The sequence below is a fragment of the Aotus nancymaae genome, unplaced genomic scaffold, assembly GCF_030222135.1.
Source record: "Aotus nancymaae isolate 86718 unplaced genomic scaffold, 86718_ANA_hifiasm-v0.15.2.pri h1tg000020l, whole genome shotgun sequence".
In the NCBI taxonomy this organism is placed as follows: domain Eukaryota; kingdom Metazoa; phylum Chordata; class Mammalia; order Primates; family Aotidae; genus Aotus; species Aotus nancymaae.
In genome coordinates, this window is record NW_026988432.1 from 55,442,707 (window position 1) to 55,464,752 (window position 22,046).

At 39.7% G+C, this 22,046-nt stretch overlaps 1 protein-coding gene across 8 annotated transcripts in view; it reads right to left on the reverse strand.

Moving 5' to 3' along the window:
* GREB1L (GREB1 like retinoic acid receptor coactivator) overlaps positions 1–22,046 on the reverse strand; it is a 307,520-nt gene that overhangs the window by 85,198 nt on the left and 200,276 nt on the right. For 7 of the 8 annotated variants that reach the window (XM_012445023.2, XM_064379354.1, XM_012445026.2 and 4 more), the window contains 5 exons: positions 13,683–13,811; positions 9,064–9,180; positions 8,319–8,438; positions 7,162–7,299; positions 3,719–3,904 (listed from right to left, as the gene is read on the reverse strand). In XM_012445023.2, the coding sequence (XP_012300446.2) occupies positions 3,719–3,904; positions 7,162–7,299; positions 8,319–8,438; positions 9,064–9,180; positions 13,683–13,811 (690 nt within the window). The remainder of the gene's footprint in view (positions 1–3,718; positions 3,905–7,161; positions 7,300–8,318; positions 8,439–9,063; positions 9,181–13,682; positions 13,812–22,046) is intronic. The other variant, XM_064379355.1, reaches the window with a different exon arrangement.

Sequence of the window (22,046 nt, forward strand, 5' to 3'; positions counted from 1 at the left end):
TGGCTAACACAGTGAAATCCTGACTCTGTTAAAAATACAAAAAATTAGCCAGGTGTGGTGGTACACACCTGTAGTCCCAGCTACTCGGGAGGCTGAGGCAGGAGAATCGCTTGAACCTGGGAGGCAGAGGTTGCAGTGAGCCAAGATGGCACCACTGTACTTCAGCCTGGCAACAGAGTGAGACTCTGTCAAAAAAAAAAAATTAACTGGAGAAAATAGTTTTTCCATAATTGGTTGGAGGCCAGGGAGAGGTAGGAGAGTGGAATTCTCATAAACAGATTTTTCTCCTTTATACATGGAAACAGGACAAGAAAATGGTAATGTATACATTGTATTATGTCTGTGATTCTTCTATGCTGCTTCTTTTTTGAGACAGTTTCCCTGTCACCCAGGCTGGAGTGCAGTGGCACAATCTTGGCTCACTGCAACCTCCACCACCTGGGCTCAAGCAATTCTCCTGCCTCAGCCTTTGGAGTATCTGGGATTACAGCTATGCGCCAACATGCCCAGCTAATTTTTGTATTTTTGGTACAGATACGGCTTCACCATGTTGGCCAGGATGCTCTCAAACTCCTGACCTCTAGTATCCACCCTACTAAGTCTCCCAAAGTGTTGGCATTACAGGCGTGAGCCACTGAGCCTGGCCTCTTCTGTCCTTCTCAATCACTTCCTGAGAATATGGAGGGATGCTTTTTAAACAAAATCACCTAGGAACCTCCAAGACGTCTGACCTTCATTCAGCTTTATTAAATTGGCATCATGGTTAATTGTAACTAGGTACACACTTTTCAGTGAGCTCAAAGTGGATAGAAGCTGGTCATCTATTTAAAGCTTTCCTCCAACAGAACATGACAGCTGAAAAGCAGATGGCCCTGGCTGTCTCCAATTCCCTACTGTCTTTCGTTAACAACCTGAAAGCTCAGGGACCTGGTTATTAGTCCATAAGACTCACTTCAGGACTGAGTAACATTTTCTATCAGGAAGCATAATTCAAAATACAAAGGCATTCTGGGAAAATAAATTTACCAAACATGTTCACAACATCCCTTGTTACCTTAAAACTCACTTTTATAGAGTTTTGACTGATGTACCATTAGGAATCAAGAAGTGGGGGAAAGATATTAAAGTTTAAATGAGGTAAGAGTTTCTTAGAGTAAAATGTCTTGCTTCCAAAAATCAACTATCACTTTTTCATCCTCGGCCTTTTAAATTTATTTTTAATTTTAATTTTAATTAGAGACAAGGTCTCACTCTGTCTGCCAGGCTGGAGTGCAGTGGCACAAGCGTAGCTCATCGCAGCTTTGAACTCCTGGGTTGAAGTGATCCTCCTGCTTCAGCCTCCCAAATTGCTGGGATTACAAGCATAAGCCACCACACCCTGTGCCTCATCCTCAGCCTTTACAATTTCATTGCAGGCATCTTTTCTTCACTTTTGCAAGCTTCATAATAGTAATCTTTTCCTTCAAGTGCTCATCTCCAATAACTCAGGTTAGTCGAGGTATCAGTTTTAATGGCTTTTCAGGCAGAACTACCTTAATAGGAAAAGTCAAGGTTTAAACAGACCACAGCCCTCCAAGAATCTCTGGATTTGCTGATTTCATTATCTACTTCAAAAGATTCTCAGATTGTGAAATAACTGAAATTTTTTTAAAGTGACTGTAGTGAAGATGATATGTTCCTTCTGAAGAATCTTGCTTTTCTTCTTTTACCTCTAAGCAACTGAGCCGCTAAAGTATTGAAACTGTCCTTTTAGAAGTTTACATTTTTAAAATATGTCTATAATCTATGGCATGCATATGTGAAACTATTCTTGTTTGCCTTCTTGAAACCTCCAGAGGCAAAAAAAAAAAAAATTTTAAGGACTCCAGAACAATTGTTGAGGGACAGAGAAGTCTCAATGTACAAAGCTTAAATTTTAAAAGAGAAATGTTATTCATGTATAGTGAGAGGCCTAATTGATTGACTGGAAGTCAAATTCTGGAGAGAATTGATCTTGCAGGGCAGAGAAGAATCTGTGTAATTAAACTGAAATTTTTTCTTTTTTTACAAAAGGTAAGAGCATTTAGTAATATAAGGAAAGATATCTTATTTTGACCACTTGGTTCATTTAATTAAATTGGACTCTGATTTTAAAAATTGCTATTAAGATTGAAAAAGAGGCTGGGCGTGGTGGCTCACACCTGTAATCCCAGCACTTTGGAAGGCCAAGGTGGGTGGATCGGCTGAGGTCAGGAGTTTGAGACCAGCCTGGCCAACATGGTAAAAACCTGTCTCTACTAAAAATACAAAAATTAGCTGGGCGTAGTGACGCGCGCCTGTAATCCCAGCTACTCCGGAGGCTGAGGTACGGGAATTGCCTGAACCCAGGAGGCCGAGGTTTGCACTCCAGCCTGGGAAACAGAGTGAGACTTGGTCTCAAAACAACAACAAAAAAAAAAATTGAAAAAGAGTGCTATAGTGATTTGCTTGGTTGGCTATAATATCATCACTCTCTGAAGCCTGATTTTACTAATTTTGGGTACATTTAGAAGTTGCCTTTAGATCTTAGAACACAGTCCACAATCTAATTTCACTATGTAGCAATTAAAATTATGTCATCAAATGAGCTTTGGACCCAGGTGAGTTTTATAATTGTATTACCTTTCAATAAGCATCATTAGCAAGTCCTAGGTTTACCATGAAAGTAGCTCTCACGGGAAACTGATGCCTTGCAAATTTCAAAAGGCCATGTCAAAGCAGAGCCCACATCAAGGCAGCCTCTCAGGGCACAGAGTTCTAGTCAAAACTGCTAGCTAATGCACCAAAGGCTGAATATGCCCTAATAAAGCTTATTTTTTCTTTTAAAATTATTTAGCCCAATCTTTTTATTATTTCATAACACTGAAGTATTTTCTAAAATTAAAAAAATTTACAAGAGTGCATACAAATATTTTATGTGTAATTTTACATTGCAAATATTTTTCTAAGCAAATCAGTGGCTTGAAGTCTTAGAATGAGTGTATAATTAGGCTGCATATAGATGGCCTATTGCCATTTGCAAAATAAAGGACATTTCGATGTAAATACTTCCGAACCACTCTAATATTGTCAGGGCACCTGCATACACCCACTGTGGGGCTTAGGAGGACATATCAGATAGAGGAAGTGAAGGGTTCATGACTTACATATCCCCCTTGCCCTATAGCTTAGAGGAGCTTCCAGGGAGGTCCACAGTTATGACCTCAACAATGGGACTCCATCAAGTGGGTGTAGCTGGAGAAGGAAAAAAAAATAGATGTAGGGGCAATGGATAAACAAGACAAAAAGGCTAAGTGGAAAACTGAAAAATAATTGTTTAAGATAATGGTTATGTTTGCATTCTAGATGGTAGTTGCACTTTCGGAAAGGTGGCCTGGCCAAGCTCCCCAGGGAAGAAGTGCTCAAGGCACAACCCTTTAAGGTTCTGCCTACCTTAACTACTTTGTGGCATCATGAGACCGGACACTAGGTGGTGCAATTCATCTCCTCCAGGACCCAAAGAAGCAAGGAGGAAAAGGAAAGGAGTAGAAAAAGAAATGGAGGAGAGGAAAGGGAAAAAAGTTACAGAGAATGGGGTTGAAGGGAAAGAACATTACAAGAAAAATAAGATAGGAGGATAAATATGAGAAAGAAAGAAAAAGTGCATCACAAAAAAACCTCAAAAATAGTCACCAGCAAATGATTATGGAAAATGACTTACCCAGCCGCACAAGATACTGTATTGTCAGAAGAATCATGTTTTCCACACTCAGATATTGGCTGCCAGTCAACCCTAATTGTTCTAAATCTTTGTTTTCCAACTGTGGAATCTTGTAGCAATTCACCAGCAGAGGACTCACAACAATGTCACTAACATTTCCATAGAAATAGGGTAAAGTGCCATAGCCTGTCCCAATAGAAGCAGGTAAATACAGTTCAACATTTCTCTTTATGTTCCAACCAGGTACACTTGCTCAACTAGGATCAAAGATGCTTAACAAAATTCCCTGCCCTCTGAGATAGCTACCAAACAAATCATTCAAATATATAAATCCTAGCAAATTTGCTTGGATGCTCCAAAGTCTATCCTTATATTAAATTAAATGAACAGGAAACAAAATACAGTTGGCCTTCTATATCTGTGGGTTCCATGTTCAATCAACCGTAGACTGAAATAGGGGGAAAAAAATTCCACAAAGTTCCAAAAAGTGAAACTTGAATTTTCTGTGGGCTGAGTACTACGTTGAATCTACGTGATGTGATGTGTAGGCACTGTATTATTATTATAAGCAATGGAGAGGTGGTTTAAAATATGTGAGGATATGCATAGGTTATATGCAAATACTGTGCCATTTTATATGAGGGACTTCAGGATATTCAATTTGCTATGAGACAGGGCATGGAATCAATCCCCCAGGGATACTAAAGGACAATTGTACTCATATTATCTCTGTTTCTCATGGAAGGGACATGTTAATATTTTGCTGGAAGATTGATGAGTTTGCAAAACATCTCTGTATCCTTTCTAAAATTACAATGATAAAATATTTCTGAGGCCTGGGGCGGTGGCTCATGCCTGTAATCCCAGCACTTTGGGAGGCCAAGGCAGGCAGATCATGAGGTTAGGTGTTTGAGACCATCCTGACCAACATGGTGAAACCCTGTCTCTACTAAAAATACAAAAATTAGTCAGACATAGTGGCACGCAAACCTGTAATCCCAGCTATTCAGGAGGCTGAGGCAGGAGAATCACTTGAACCTGGGAGGGGGAGGTTGCAGTGAGCGGAGATCGTGCCATTGCACTCAGGCCTGGGCAATAGAGTGAGACTCCGTCAAAAAAAAAAAAAAAATTCTGATAAAGTCTCTGATCAAGTTTATTTTCAGATAAGAAATCAGAAAACAAACAAATGGCAATGCAGCTGGGCACGGCGGTTCACACCTGTAATCCTAGCACTTGTGAGTCTGAGGCGGCGGATCACCTGAGGTCAGGAGTTCAAGACCAGCCTGGCCAACATGGCAAAACCTCATCTCTACTAAAAATACAAAAATTAACCAGGCATGGTGGCACACAGCTACATAGGAGGCTGAGGCAGGAGAATCGCTTGAACCCAGGAGGTGGAGGTTGCAGTGAGCCAAGATTGTGTCACTGCACTCCAGCTTGAGCAACAGAGCAAGACTCCGTCTCAAAAAAAAAAAAAAAAAAAAAAACCCGGCCAGGCGAGTTGGCTCATGCCTGTAATTCCAGCACTTTGGGAGGCCAAGGTAGGCGGATTGCTTGAGGTCAGGAGTTTGAGACCAGCCTGCCAATGTGACGAAACCCCGTCTCTACTAAAAATACAACAATAAGTCAAGCATAGTGGTGCATGCTTGTAATCTCAGCTACTCAGGAGGCAGGAGAATCCCTTAAACCCAGGAGGTGGAGGCTGCAGTGGACCGAGATCATGTCACTGGACTACAGCCTGAGTGACAGAATGAGACTGTCTCAAAAAATAAACAAACAACAAAAAACAAAAACAGAAACAAACAACAATACCATGTTTCACTTCCTAAGATTTCTTTCTTTTTTTTTTCCCTGACACTATCCACCTGGAGATATTCCTGAGATTTTCTTTTAAAAAAATTTAAGCTAAATTCATTGATTAACAGCAAGATTCTACAAGTTTCAGGTACTTGGAGATCTCTGCTCCTTTTGTTATCTTAGCTATTTTTGTGAGGCTGTCTTCCTAAATGTCGGTAAATAATCTCAAATTGTTTTAGAGTAGATAGGATAAAATATGTCCAAAATGAACCCTGTTTTGGTGGTTGATAGAGAGGACAGTCCCTCTGTAAGACTTACTAAAAGGCAGGCACCGAAGGACCAAAAGGTCCCCATGTTCTATGCATCTTTCCAAAGCTTAGTGGCACTATGGTAATGTTCAAAAAGAGCTTCCTAATCTGTTAAGCATTTAATCCCCCCAGTACCTACAGATCTAGGATTAGCGGATAGAGCAACCAGGTAAAGGAAAGAGCTCCAAGCAAAACCATCCAATTAGGCAGGATTAGGCCAACCCAAAAAGCAAATAATACCTCATATAAACATGCCCTAAAGATGTAGGCCAGGCATGGTGGCTCATGCCTGTAATCCCAGCACTTTGGGAGGCCGCGGTGGGTGGATCACTTGAGGTTAGGAGTTTGAGACCAGCCTGACCAACATGGAGAAACCGTGTCTCTCCTAAAAATACAAAATTAGCTGGGCATGGTGGTACATGCTTGTAATCCCAGCTACTTGGGAGGCTGAGACAAGAGAATCGCTTGAACCCAGGAGGTGGAGGTTCTGGTGAGCCAAGATCGTGCCATTGTACTCCAGCCTGGGCAAGAAGAGCAAAACTCCGTCTCAAAAAAAAAAAAAAAAAAAAGTGGGGAACTTAAACACCCTATCTATTTTGTCCTACAGTTAGAATAGGCAATCTCCTTATGGCTTAGGCTAGTCCTAAACCAAGGAGACTCCTCACATGGGTATGAAAAGCACTAACTTAGTTCTGGCAATGTAGGGACCCCTAAATGTCTATACCTCCACTTGTAGACCACCTGGAAGGACTCAGCCTTCTCAAAGATACTAAGGTTCAGACCTACAACTGTGGGGCCTCTTGGTTCTCTTGAGTAGGGTCTGTCAGCTGGCTTGGCTTGTTTCATTTCTCTGTAGTTTGGCTTCCTTTGACTGGAATGTCCCCTCCCCCACCTTGTCTACTCTGACCAACCTTCAGGACTCAACTTAACCAACACCTCTGGGAAGTCTTCTCAGACCCCTCCAGGCAGAGATAAGTTCTCTCTCAGAGCTCTGAGTTCTGGTTGCTCTTGGTTGTGAACCTCTAAGGAGCTCACATGTCACAGTGTGCTGTAATGGTTATTGCCCGTATCTTGTAATGCTTATTTACCAGCCCTAGTGGCTCATAGGAGGTCAGACTCCCCCACTAAACAGTGCTCCTAGAGGGCAAAAGACTTTGCCTTATCCTCAGCTCCTAATCACATGTTTGATACAGCATGAAAGAGCTGACCAATAAAAGCTGAAAGAATCAATAGATGGATAAATACCTTCATGAATATATGAAAAAACACAAACAATGAAATGGGAAAACACTCCTAGATTCCAGAAGACATAGTCAACTTGGAATTCCATTGGCTTACCTATCAGAATTACTGGTCTAACTCCTGAGTTACTCAGCAGGTTTTCAGGAACAATTACAGTTTCCCCTGCAGGAATGGGCCGGGGCTGTAAAATTCCAGTTAGTGGGGTCTGTGGAACTGGGGCAGATAAAGGGGACTCTGGAAAGAAAAAAGTTTGACAAGAAAGATGACATGTGAAAACTAAATGAAATACAATAGAAAGCAATATAATTTTAATACTTTTAATAGAGAAGTATTAAAAATCTAATGGTTTCTTATGTTTTTTATTATGTTTATTACACAAAGTGATAAGTTGAAAAAACAAAAGGAGAAAAAAATTAACCATAATCATAGCATGTGGCTATAACTACTATTTAGCATTTTGGTGGTTTTCCTTCCAGTTGTTTTTGTCCATATGCAATCTTCTGGATCCTGTTTGTTATTTTAGCTTTCCCCCCAAGATTATCAAAGGCATATATCCATTCATTATATACAAGGTATAGAGAAACGTGAAGAAGGATAAACTCATCATTAACCAGTACTATCTACAAGCAATCATAGTGACAGATTGGCCTAATTATTTGTGTATTAAGATGTCAATGTTGTCTTTAAAACTATTTATTTAAACAAACTTAAACATTTAAATGACTCATTTATGTCTTAGAACCAGTATATTTACAATTGCCTGTGGTTGGTACAGCAAGGTAGACAAATGTTTGAACATTTAACTGAACGTTGAAAGGCTACAGTTTAGGTATTCTGAAAGAGAACCAGTTGGTTTTGGTTTTTCAGGTTTCTAGCCACAGACTGAAGCATCCAGGTCAGAAATAATAAGCATGGGTCACATAAAGAACCAGATAACAGCAGGGAAAATCTAACACCACTACGAGCAAAACAAGTCCATATATGCCCTATGATGGTGGGTTGGTAGCATTGTGTCCTATGTAATGAAGGGCTTTTTAATGCTATGGATTATAAACTAAGCCAAAGGTTGCATTCAGATCAGTTGTAATGACCTTGTGCATTGTAGGGAAGGCAAATGTGATCGGTACAAAACATTAGCTACTATCAATATTCTCACATAATTCATCTTCAAGAATTCAGGGAAAGAATAGAAGTAGAAGATATCTCTGCTTATTAAAAACACACTTAAAATCCATCTTCTGTTAAGATCTCACCTGTTCTTGAAAGAGGGCGAACTGTAGGGACAGGTACAACTAAGCCAGGTTGGGGGAGAGGTGACCCAGGATACCAACCCCGGTGTCGTTTCTTTGGTGGCCCGGAAATAAACATGGTAGCTGAAGACAAAAAATAAAAATAAAAAAAGAGATACTCTTGTTCTCAGCCATGTAGGAGAAAGGAGAGAATGTCAAAGTAACATAGAACTTTGAATTTGACTATGCTCAGTAAGTCTAAATCACTCTTCTACAGGGAAAGTTTTAAAAAAAGCCACATTAGTAACCTAACATTACAATAACAGCCACTTAACATCTGTATGTTGTTTTACGATTCACAAGTTTATGTAGCTTATTTCATTTGATTCTACCCACACCCTTGTGGGGTTGTAGCACAAGCATTGTTGTTACACCCTTCTTGTAAAAGGAGAAAGGAAAGCTCAGATTTGTCTGGGATCACACAACAGAGAAGAACTTTCAATCCTGTACTTTAGTCAGCTAAACCCAAGGTTTTTCAAGACACTTCCTTATACACTTGTCTTAACATTATTTCCCAGTTAGGTCACCCATATAGGATCCCAAGATATTTACTCATTACTGTTCACACCAATTACAAACTTTCAAAACACTGTATGACAAACTGAGAAAACACTCTAGAGGGTGTTGCCAGGTAATTCATTACAAAATCTGGAGTACTTCTAAACACAGCTAAGTGCACTATTACAAAACTCTACAATAGATATTGTACCTTGGTCTCCTGATGCATAGCTGGGTCTTGGCGACAAAGAGTAATTCCCTGGGTGGGCTGGAGTGGAGCTGGATGCACTGCCCTTCCCTCCATGGCTACTGTTTCCATTAGCACCATCTGTAGAACACAAGGAGAGGAGTGCTCAGAACAGTGGCTGGGCGGGTCACTCTTTCTGGGATGCAACCATCTGATAGACCTCACACTCCAGGATTCCAAGAAACCTCATGGATAGGACTCAGTCCAGTTACATAAAACCAACTGCAACGGTCAGAGGAGGACCTTCATTAAAATTAAATGTCACCTAGAAACAATTTCCTAGGACTCCAAGAGACCTTCTGGAATCATTTTCAATGAAGTCTTTGGAGATGATGGATGGAAGGAAGAGAAAAAAATTATGTATATGTTCTTAACTGTGCGTCATGGAAAGTTTCAAACATACAGAAAAGTAGAGAGAATAGGATAATGAACATCTACATACCTACCACCCAATTTCAACGTTTACCAACACGTATAGCCCATCTTGCTTTATCAATACACTTACCACATAAACACATGTATGTGTTTGTCCCTTCCACATAAACACATGTATGCTGTGAATTATTTTGAAGCAAACCCATATCATTTTGTACATAAATACTTGTGTGCTTCTTTATTCCCTGTCTTGCTTTTTTTTTTTTTTGAGACAGGGTCTCACTGTCACCCAGGCTAGAGTGTAGTGACAGGATCAGAGCTCACTGCAGCTTTGAACTCCAAGGCTAGAACGATCCTCTTGCTTCAGCCTCTCAAGTAGGTGGGACTACAGGAGCATGCCACACCTGGCTAATTTTTAAGTTGTTGTTGTTTTTTTGTTTTTTTTTTTACAGACAGGGTCTTGCTATATTGTCCAGACTGGTCTCGAACTCCTGGCCTCAAGCGATCCTTCCACCTTGGCTTCCCATAGTGTTGGGATTACAGGTGTGAGCTACCACACTGATCTTATGTATGAGTTTCTAAAAGAATAAGACTCTTTTTTAAATGAATTCTTTTCTTCTTGGTTTTTTTTTGTTTTTGGGACGGAGTCTCGCTCTGTCACCCAGGCTGGAGTGCAGTCATGCAATCTCAGCTCACTGCAACCTCCGTCTCCTGGTTTCAAGCAATTCTTCTGTCTCAGCCTCCAGAGTAGCTGGGACTATAGGCACATGCTGCCATGCCCAGCTAATTTTTTGTATTTTAGTAGAGACGGGGTTTCACCGTGTCGCTCAGGCTGGTGGCAAACTCCTAACCTCAGGCAATCACCCCACTTCAGCCTCCCAAAGTGGTGGGATTACAGGCATAAGCCACCACACCCAGTCTCACTTCTTCTTAAGACAGGGTCTCACTCCACCACCCAGACTGGAGTGTGGTGGTGCAACTACAGCTCACTGCATTCTTGATTTTTGGGCTCAGGCGGTCCTTCCACCTTAGCCTGCCAAGTAGCTCGGGCTACAGGCATGTGTCATCATGCCTGGCTAATTTTTGTAATTTTTTGTAGAGACAGGGTTTTGCCATGTTGCCCAGGCTGGTCTTGAACTTCTGGGTTCAAGTGATCCACCCGCCTCGGCCTCCCAAAGTGCTGAAATTACAGGCATGAGCCACTACACACAGCCAATAATTTCTTAGTATCATAAAATATCCCATTGGTATTCAAAATTTTCCCCAACTATCTTTTGATTACCTTTAAAAAAGTTACTTTTGTTTTTACAGTTGGCTTGTTCAAATTGGAATTCAAACAAGATGGACATACTGAATTTAGTGGATATGAACCTGAAACCTCTTTTAATCTATAAGATGCCCTTCCTTTTTTTTCTTTCTTACGAAAAATTTGCTGAAAACCTGGCAGAATTTTCCATTTTCTAGATTTTGTTGATTATATTCCTGTGGTGTCACTTATTCTCATCCCCTGTATTTCTAATAAACTAATTGTTAGATACAGAGGTTTGGTCAAATTCAGGTTTTTTTGGGGACAAGAGTATCTCATAAGTACTGTGGTATACAGTACTTCGCATCAGGAGGCACATAAGCCAGTTTTCTCTCTTCTTGTGATATTAAGATTGATTGGTATTATAAAGTTGTTCAGCCTTTCATCTGATGGTATTAGTAACCATGATGATTACTGATCTATCACGTCATTAATTTTTTTAATGCTGTAAAAACTTTATTCCACTGTTCAAAGTCTGTAATCCAACCAGAAGGTAGATCCTGCAAGAAATGTTGGACGAGAGTAAGAACAGAAGTGGGCTGTGTAAATTATGATACCTAACTCTTGAAAAGCTTCCAAAAATGGCCAGGCCCAGTGACTCACACCTATAATCCCAGCAATTTGGGAGGCTGAGGCAGTAGGATCACTTGAGCCCCAGAGTTCGGGACCAGCTTGGGCAACATAGGGAGACCCTGTCTCTACAAATAACTAAAAAAGAAAAGTTTCCAAAAATGACAGGCTCTTTTTATGCTCATTCTTCTACCTCTCTTAATCCCAGCACTTTGGGTGACCAAGGCTAGCTGATCACTTGACATGAGGAATTTCAGACCAGCCTAGGCAACATGGTGAAACCCTGTCTGTACAAAAAAAAAAAATGCAAAAATTAGCTGGGCATGGTGGCATGTGCCTACAGTCCCAGCTACTTGGGAGGCTGAGGTGGGAGGATGGCTTGAGCCTGGGAGGTTGAGGCTGCAGTATGCTGAGATCACACCAGTGTAACTCCAGACTGGGTGACAGAGCGAGACCCTATTTCAGAAAAAAAACACACACACACATACACATACACACACAACACTAAACTAAACTTTTCTAGGATTCTTTTTTTTTTCTTTGAGACAGAGTCTTACTCTGTCACCCAGGTTGGAGTACAGTGGCACAATCTTAGCTCACTGCAACCTCCGTCTCCTGAGTTCAAGCAATTCTCCTGTCTCAGCCTCCCAAGTAGCTGGGATTACAGGTGCCTGCCATCATGCCCGGCTAATTTAGAGATGGGGTTTCACCATGTTGGCCAGCTGGTCTCAAACTCCTAACCTCATGATCTGCCCACCTCGGCCTCCCAAAGTGCTGAGATTACAGGCGTGAGCCACTGCACCCATCCTTATCTTTATTTTTTTTTTTTGAGACAGAGTCTTGCTCTGTCACCCAGGCTGAAATGCAGTGGAACAAACATGGCTCACTGCAGCCTTGACTTCCCAGGCTCAAGCCTTCCTCCCACCTCAGCCTCCTGAGCAGCTGGGACCACAGGGGCACGCAACCACACCCAGTTAATTTTTTTTATTTTTTGTAGAGACAATGTCTCACTTTGTAACCTGGGCTGGTCCTGAACTCTTGGCCTCAAATGATCCTCCTACCTTGGCCTCCCAAAGTGATGGGATTACAGGTGTGAGCCACCGTGCCCAGATGATCCTGTCTTTTGTTCACAGTTTGCCTCAGCCTACATCTTTCCTTGGCTTATACTATCTACCCTGATGAATTTAACTATATGTTGGTGACTCTACTCTACACCATCAGTCCTGAATTCTCCCTATGATAAATTAAATGGCTGTTGAACAGCTCTACATGGATGTCTTATGGGAATCTTAAACTCAGCATTTCCAAAATTGCACTCCAATCTCCCACTGGAGAACCTGATCTTCCTTCTGTATCCCTGTCTCAGATGATGGCATCACCATTAGCCCAGAAGGATGAATGTCAACTGAGACCCCTTCTTCTCCTTGAGGCTCACATTAATCAGTTAATTCCTGCTGGTTTCACTTCCTGAGTAGTTCTCTAACTTGTCCTCTCCTCTGCAACCTATTACCACTCTAGCCAAGGACCTCATCATTTCTCACTGAAATGACTGAAATGACCTGCAACTAGTTTTCCTGTTTCATCTTCTTCTTACACATTGAAGCAAAAATGATCTAGCTCAAGTTCAAATCAAACCATGCCATTTCTTTGCTCTGTAAGTTATATAGTAAAATCCACATTTTTTTTTAGCCTGGCTGCCTATAATTTTCCCTTAACCATCACTCACTCACCTCCTTGCATACATCATCTTGCTTTTCCTCTTTCCCTTTTTACCCTTTTAACCATCGTTTCTGCTGTTCCCTGAATCTGAATTGCATTTCCTCTCCTCCTTTGTACAGTGAAGATCTCCTCATTGTCAAAGACCAAGCTCCTCCAAGAACTCATTCTTAATTACTCCTACAATGTTGGATTAAAACCCTTTGCTCTGTGTTCTTCTGTACATTGCCATATGTGCTACTGCACACTGAAAATATCTTGTCAGAAGTCTATCTCCCTAGATTACAAGGAAATTAGGGTTCAGGGATTTAACCTTATTTATCATTGTATTCCCAGTTCCTAGTCATAGCAGGTGCCCAAGAAATATTTGTTGAATGGAATCAAATTGTTGTGTTACTTCCAAGTACCAAGTGTCATTCCATAACTCTTTTGGTTGGAATGTAGAGAACACAAAGCTTCATATACTAGTACATTATTACAGACAGCCCCACTTCTCTCTTCAACTGGCAAGGAGAGGCAGCTTCTGTTTTCTTCTATCAATTTGTCAATTAAATGTCACACAACTCTTTTATGGACTATGTATTTACCAAAGAAATATAAGTGAGGAAAACATCACCTGCAGCAAAAGTCTTCCCTACAACATGCAAAGATAAAGCCAGTGGTTTCACAACATTCTTATTCCGGGTCAGGTCCTGAGCTCCACTTAAATTGATTGCAGAAATAGCTGGACTGAGAATCGGCGAATCTTTAAAATGAAAGAGTTTGTTTAAATTAGCAACTATTTATATATGCAGGAAGGACGTTAATTCAACAAGAGTGGAGAGAAAGCAGATTACAGAATTTCAGTCCTTTCCTTGAACTATTCTTCCATTTTAAAAAGTTCATTTCTACACTTAGATGTCGCCAAAAAAAAAAAGTTCATTTCTAGGTATACTGGTTTTATTATTTTTTACTTATTTAACACTTACTCACTAGAAGTTACTATGTGATGGGTGCTACTTTAAGCACCTTAAATATATTAATTCAGTTAATTCTTATAACAACTTTGTAAGGTAAGTATTACTACCTTAAATAGTAGTAGTAATTTAACCTAGTCAGAGTTAGTCTCCATAGTTCCCCTCAAAGCCATATATATAAATATATATATTATTTTTATTTTTATTTTTAAATTTTTAGATGGACTCTCACTCTGTTGCCCAGGCTAGAGTGCAGCGGCACGATCTTGGCTCACTGCAACCTCTGCCTCCCAGGTTCAAGCAATTCTCCTGCCTCAGCCTCCCAAGTAGCTGGGACTACAGGCACACGCCCCCATGCCCACCTAATTTTTGTATTTTATGGTAGAGATGAGGTTTCGCCAAGTTGGCCAGGCTGGTCTCAAATTCCTGACCTCAAGTGATCCACCTGCCTTGACCTCCCAAAGTGCTGGGATTACAGGTGTGAGCCACTGCACCTGGCCTTAAAGCCAGATTTTAATGAGATATATTTATCTATCTAGATGGGTTATTTTAAAAGTGTCATGCAAACTAACTCACTGAAATGTAGGAGAAAGCATTTTTCTCTGAAAGAAAGTTTTTTTTTTTTAAATTTTTTAATAAACTAGAATTAATTTACTGCAATACCAGGAACATCCAAAGGAAAGCTCTTTGGATTAAGAAAATAATTCAGCCCAGAAAAAAATCACATGATATTTCAGAGACAGGCTGTGGAAGAGAGGAAGACTCAAGCCAATTAGAGTTTTTCTAAATGAGTAGAGACCCCAAATTCCTGACTGCCCCAGCAGAACAGCTAGATCAGTTAACACAGGAAACTGTCAAAAGGGACTGTTAAATCTCTCTGAGAGTCTGAAGAGCATGCTCTAAGGAATAGGATAATGGGAGAACACCAATAAGGAAATAAAAGACTTGAATGATACTGTAAACAAACGAAGCCTAACTGACATCAGTAGAACATTTACCAACAAAAGCAAAATATATATTGTTTTCAAGGGCACAAGGGAGATTCGCCAGGATAGACCATATGTTATGCCATAAAACAAGCCTCAATAAGTTTCAAAGAATTAAAATCATACAAAATACATTCTGTCACCTCAAGAGACTCAAATGAGCAATCAAAAAAAGAACAAAATTTAAGAAAGTCACAAATTTATGAAAAATAACACACTCCTAAATAACCAATGGACCAAATACATCAGAAGGGAAATTGTGTATCATTTTAGAATAAATGAAAATTAGGCTGGGCAGAGTGGTTCATGCCTGTAATCCCTACATTTTGGAAGGCCAAGGCAGGTGGATCACTTGAGATCAGGAGTTTGAGACCAGCCTGGCCAACATGGCAAAACTCTGTCTCTACTAAAAATACAAAAATATTAGCCAGGTATGGTGGCGGGTGCCTACAATCCCAGCTACTCAGGAGGCTAGGCAGGAGAATCGCTTGAACCCGGGAGGCAGAGGTTGCAGTGAACCGAGCACACCACAGCACTCCAGTCTAGGTGACAGAACGAGACTCCGTCTCAAAATAAATAAGTGTATAAAATTAAATCAAACACAACATAAAACAACTTATGGGATGCCACTAAAGTAATTAGAAGGAAATTTACAGCTGTAAACATGTATATTTAAAAAAAAGATCCCAAATCAATCACCTAAAGAATGATTCCAAATCAATAACCTTAAGAAACTAGAAAAAGAAGTGCAAACCAAACCCAAAGAAAGAAGAAGAAAGGAAGTAATAAAGACAACAGCATAAATGAATAAAGTAAGGAACAGAGAAACAATAGTGGAAATCAAAAAAACCAAAAGTTTGTTTTTCAAGTGAATCAACAAAATTGACAAATCTTTAGTTCGAATGACCAAGGAAAAAAGAAGATATAAATTACTAAAATTAGGAATAAAAGAGAAGGCATCACTGGCAACCTTAAAGAAAAAAATCATAAACAAATGCTACGAACAATTGTATGCCATTGTTATAGACTGAACTGTCTCCTTGAAATTCATATATTGAAGCCCCAATTTCCAAAACCTTAGAATATGACTGTATTTAGACAAAGGACCTTTAAAAAGGTAATTATGATGAAATGAGGTCATAGGGTGAGGGCTTAATCTGATATGACTGGTGTCCTTATAAGAAGAAGAGACATCAGGAATATGCGCAGAGGAAAGGCCACGTGAGGACACAGCAAGAAGATGGTCATCTGCAAGTCAAGAAGAGAGGCCTCAGGAGAAACCAATCCTGCCAGTATCTCAATCTTGGACTTCCAGTGTCCAGGACTGTGTGAAAATAAATTGCTGTTGTTTAAACCACCCAGTGGCAGTATTTTGTTAAGGCAGCCCTCATAAGCTAATATAGCCATCAAATTAGATAAATCTAATTAGATAATTAGAGTTGGAATTGACAAATTCTTAGGGCAGAAATGATCAAAATTGACTCAAGGAGACAGAAAAAATCTGAACAGACTTATAACAAGTAAAGAGACCAAATTAGTTAAAAACAAAACCAAAAATAAATCCCACAATTATCCACAAAGAAAAGCCTAGTTCACAAGTCTTCCTTAGTGAGTCCTATCAACATTTAAAGATTAACATATATGTAGAAAAATACAGCCACTATGAATGTGGATTTGACCCAATAACTTCTGCTTGCCCCCTCTTTCTCAAATTCTTTCAAAAGGTAAAAGATGAAGGAACATTTCCCAATTCAACTTCTTAAGGCCAATATTACCCAGACAAAGACATCAAAAGGCTGGGTGCCATGGTTTGCACCTATAATCCCAGCTACTCAGGAGGCTGAAGTGGGAGGACTACTTGAGCTGGGAAGATTGAGGCTACAGAGTGAGCTATGATTGAACCACTGCACTCCAGCCTGAGTGACAGAACAAGACCCTGTCTCAAAAAGAAAAGGAATAAAGGAAAAGAAGAAAGGAAGGAAAGAAAAAAAAAAAAACAAAAGGAAGAAAAAAAGGAAGGAAGGAAGAAAGGGAGGGAGGGAGAAAAGCTAACTACAGAGAATAGTTTATGAAGCACATGAATGTGTACATAAAAATGCAGTGGTGCATGCCTGTAAACTCCCAGCACTTTGGAGGCTGACGCGAGTGGATCACCTGAGGTCAGGAGTTCGTGATCAGCCTGACTAACATGGTGAAACCCCCTCTCTACTGAATACAAAAAAATTAGCTGGGCATGGTAGCACATGCCTATAATCCGAGCTACTTGGGAGGCTGAGACAGGAAAATCGCTTGTACCTGGGAGGCAGAGGTTGCATGAGCTGAGATTGTGCCATTGCAATCCCACATGAGCAACGAGAGTGAAACTCCGTCTCGGGGTGTGGGGGTGGGAATGCTCAACAAAATACTAGCAAATACAATGGCAGCATATAAAAAGGATTATAGGTTGGGCCCAGTGGCTCATTCCTGTAATCCCAGCACTTTGGGAGGCTGAGGTGGGTGGATCACCTGAGGTCAGGAGTTTGAGACCAGCCTGGCCAACATGTTGAAACCCCATCTCCACTAAAAATACAAAAATTAGCTGGGCATGGTGGCAGGTACTTGTAATTTCAGCAACTCGGGAGGCTGAGGCAGAAGAATTGCTGGAACCTGGGAGGTGGATGAGCTGAGATCATGCCATTGCACTCCAGCCAGGGTGACAACACGGAGACTTCGTCACAAAACAAAACAAAAAGGATTATATGCTATGACTAATTGAGATTTATAGCTGAAATGCAAGGTTGATTTAATATACAAGAATCTACAAGATGTTATTCCATACACCCTATTAATAGAATAAAGGACAAAAACCACATGATCATCTCAAGTGACACAGGTAAAGCATTTGACAAAATCCAACACTCTTTCGCGATTAAAAATACTCAGTAAACTAGAAACAGAAGGAACCTTCCTCTACTTGATAAAAAGCATCTACAAAAAACCCACTACTTTCAGTTTCAACACAAGAGGACAAAAGAAAAAAAAAAGACAAAAACTCAAAATAACAACAACTAAAAAAAAAAACCAACTGCTACCATCAGACTGAGTGGTAAAGATCAAATTATGGTCTGGACCAAGATAAGAATGTCCACTCTTGCCAATTCTATTTAACATGTAAAAGAAATTCTATCTAGTGTAATTAGGAAGGAAAATAAAATGTATCCAGGTTGGAAGGAAGAAATAAAACCACATCTATTTGCAGATGATAGGATCCAGTATATAGGAAATCCTAAGGAAGCCATTATAAAACTACTAGAGCTAATAAATGTCCAAGGCTCCAGGACAGAAGAGCAGTATTCAAAAATCAATTGTATTCCTTTGTAATTGCAATAACCCCAAAATATACTTAAGGAAAAGCTTTCATTTTATAACAGCATCAGAAATAGTAAGTACTTAGAAATAAATAGAACAAAAGAAGTTCAAAATTTACACTATGAAAACTACAAATCATTGTTGGCTTTTTTGTTTTCGAGGCAGGGTCTCACTCTACTGCCGAAGCTGGAGTGCAGTGGCACGACAATGGCTCACAACAACCTCGACTTCCTCCTCAGCCTCCCAAGTAGCTAGGATGACAAGCACATGCCACCATGCCCAGCTAATTTTTTTTTTTTAATTTCTTGTAGCGATGGGGTTTTGCCATGTCGCCAGGCTGCTCTCGAACTACTGAGCTCAAGTGATCAGCCTGCCTCAGCCTCCTAAAGTTCTGGGATTACAGGTATGAACCACAACATCTGGCCACAAAAGATTGTTGAAAGAAACTAAAGAAGACGTAAACAAATAGAGAGACACCCATGCTCACAGATCAGAAAGATTAATATTAAGAAGGCAATACTACTCAAACTATTGTAAAGATTCAGAGTAAGCCCTATCAAAATTCCAGCTGGCTTCCTTACAGAAATAGATGAGTTAATCCCAAAATTCAAATAAAAATGCAAGGAACCCAGGATAGCCAAAAACAATCTTGAAAACGAAAAGCAAAGCTGGAGGACTTACACATCCCCATTTTAGAACTTCATACAAAGCTACCATAATTATGCAGTGTGGTGTTGGCATAAGGACAGACATACAGATCAAGGAAATAACATGGAAAGTCCAGAGATAAACCCTTACATTTTATGGGCAAATGAAATTTGACAAGAGTGCCAAGAAAATTCAATGGGTTAAAAAAATTAGTCATCTTAACAAATGGTTTTGTGACAACTGGATATCCACAGGCAAAAGAATGAAATTGAACCTCTTCCTCATATCACATACAAGAATTAACCTAAAATGGATTATACATCAAAATGTAATAGCTAATAGCTACAACACTCTTAGAAGAAAACACAGGAATCATTTTTATGACCATGGATTAGGCAACAGTTTCTTAGCTGTAACACTGAAAACACAAACAACAACAAAAATAGATAAATTAGTCTTCATCAAGATAGATAAACTTTATGCTTCAAAGGACACCATTAAGAAAGTAAAAGACAACCCACGGAATGAGAAAAAATATTTGAAAATCACATATATGATACAGGACTTGTATCCCCAATAAATTATTAAAAACTCTTCTAAATCAATAATAGACAGCCCAACCGAAAAATGGAAATTGATTTGTATAGATACTTCTTAAAGGACAATATACAAATGGCCAATAAGCACATCAAAAGATGCTCAACATCATTAGCCACTGGAGAAATGCAAATCAAAACCACAACAAGCTACTACATCATACCCACAAAGATGACTATGATCAAAAAGACATTAACAAGTGTTGGTAGGATATAAAGAAATTTGAATCTTACACCTTGCTAGTAGAAATATAAAATGGTGCTGCCACTTTGGAAAACAATTCCTCAAATGGTTATACATAGAGTTACCATATGACCCAGCAATTCCACTCCTAGGTTTGAAATGAGAGAGCAGGGAAAACACACATTCAACCAAAAACCTGTGCACAAATGTTCATAGAAGGACTGTTCATAATAGCCCCAAAATGGAAATAACCCAAATGCTCATCAGCTGATGAATGGCATTTATTCATACATTATATATTGTATGGATAAACATATGTTTATGCTTCAAAGGACATCATCAAGAAAGTGAAAGACAACCCACAGAATGGGAGAAAAATCTTTGAAAATCATATATCTGATAAAGAAATTGTATCCCAAATATGTACTTTTTAAAAACCTCTTAAAAATCAATAATAGACAACCCAACTGAAAAATTGAAAATTGATTTGTATCAACTTACCTATTGAAAAATTAAAAATTGATTTGTATCCTATTTTTATCCATACAACAGAATATTATTCAGCAGTAAAAAGAAATGAAGTACTGATACATACTGCAATATGGATGAACCTTGAAAACATTATGCCAAATGAAAGAAGCTAGTCACAAAAGCCCATGCATAACAATTATATAAAATGCCCAGAATAGATAGATACAAAGAAATAGAAAACAGATTTGTGGTTGCCAGGGGCTGAGGAGAGAGATGAAACAGGGAATGACTGTTAACAGATATGGTTTTTTTTTTCTTAGAGTGATGAAAATGTTCTGAAATTTATCGCATAATTCTGTGAATATAATACTTAACACTGAATTGTACCTTTTTAAATTGAATTACATACTTTTAATTTTATGTATGTAATTTTATTCAAGACAAAAATAAAAGTATGTCACTTTATATTATTTTATTTTATCATGCATTTCACCCATTAAAAGTATGTAATTTTATTTTAGTTCAAGACAAAAATAAAAGTATGTCACTTTATTTTATTTGAGACAGAGTCCCTCTCTGTCACCCAGGCTGGAGTGCAGTGGCGCAATCTTGGCTCACTGTAACCTCCGCCTCCTGGGTTCAAGTGATTCTTGTGCCTCAGCCTCCCAAGTAGCTGGGATTATAGGCATGCACCTTCCATGTCCACCTAATTTTTGTATTTTTAGTAGAGACAGGGTTTCACCATGTTGGCCAGGCTGGTCTCAATCTCCTGGCCTCAAGTGATGCGCCTGCCTCAGCCTCCCAAAGTGCTGGAATTACAGGCATAAGCCACTGAGCCTGGCCAAAGCTGTTACTTTAAAACTACTACATATAAACAAAATTATAAACCAGGGAAAATATTTGTAACTAATATCACAAATAATTACACTATGCACTACTGTCAACAGAGGCCAATAAGATAAAAACAATTATAGTAAGCAGACGCTTTGTTGCCCTGCATCACATCCCTTTGGTCTACCTTTGATTTCAGCAGGGACTCTAGTGGACAGTTCTACATGAGCTCAGATTCCTGGGGACAGCATCCTACCTCAAGCTCACATCCAGCTTCTTTTAGCTATTTGTCTCAGGGCCTTCTCCAAGGCCACAAAGCTCTCTCAGCCCTGTGTATGGTCCAGAAGTGCAAGAAAGTATAATGCTTGCAAGGCAATCCTAAATTAATAAGGGACATGAGAATAAATGTCTCAGCCTCTCCAGCCTTCCATTCCTTTTTTTTTTTTTTTGAGACGGTGTCTCACTCTGTTACCCAGCCTGGAGCTCAGTGGTGTGATCATGGTTCATTGCAGCCTCGACCTCCTTGGCTCAAGCAATTCTACCTCAGCCTCATGTGTAGGTGGGACCAAAAGTGTGGGCTACCACACCTAGCTAATTTAATTTTATTTTTTGCAGAGAGGAGGTCTCCCTATGTTGCCCAGGCTGGTCTCAAACTCCTGGGTTCAAGTGATCCTCCTGCCTTGGCCTCCCAAAGTGCTGGGATTACAGGCATGAGCAATTGTGCCCGGCCTGAGCCTCTCCTTCTTCAGAAGGATAATTCTTTCAGGAATTCTCATGCTTTTTGGAGGATCTAGTGTACTCAAGCCTTTCTGTTTTACAGCAATTATGTGCAAAAGACACTCTTACATTGGCTTCCTCCTGCTTCCAAGAATCATTTCCCGAAAAACAACATGCACCCAAGTCCTTCCCTTAAGCTCTTGATTCTAGCAGAACCCCAGCTATGATAACCAACAACTTAAT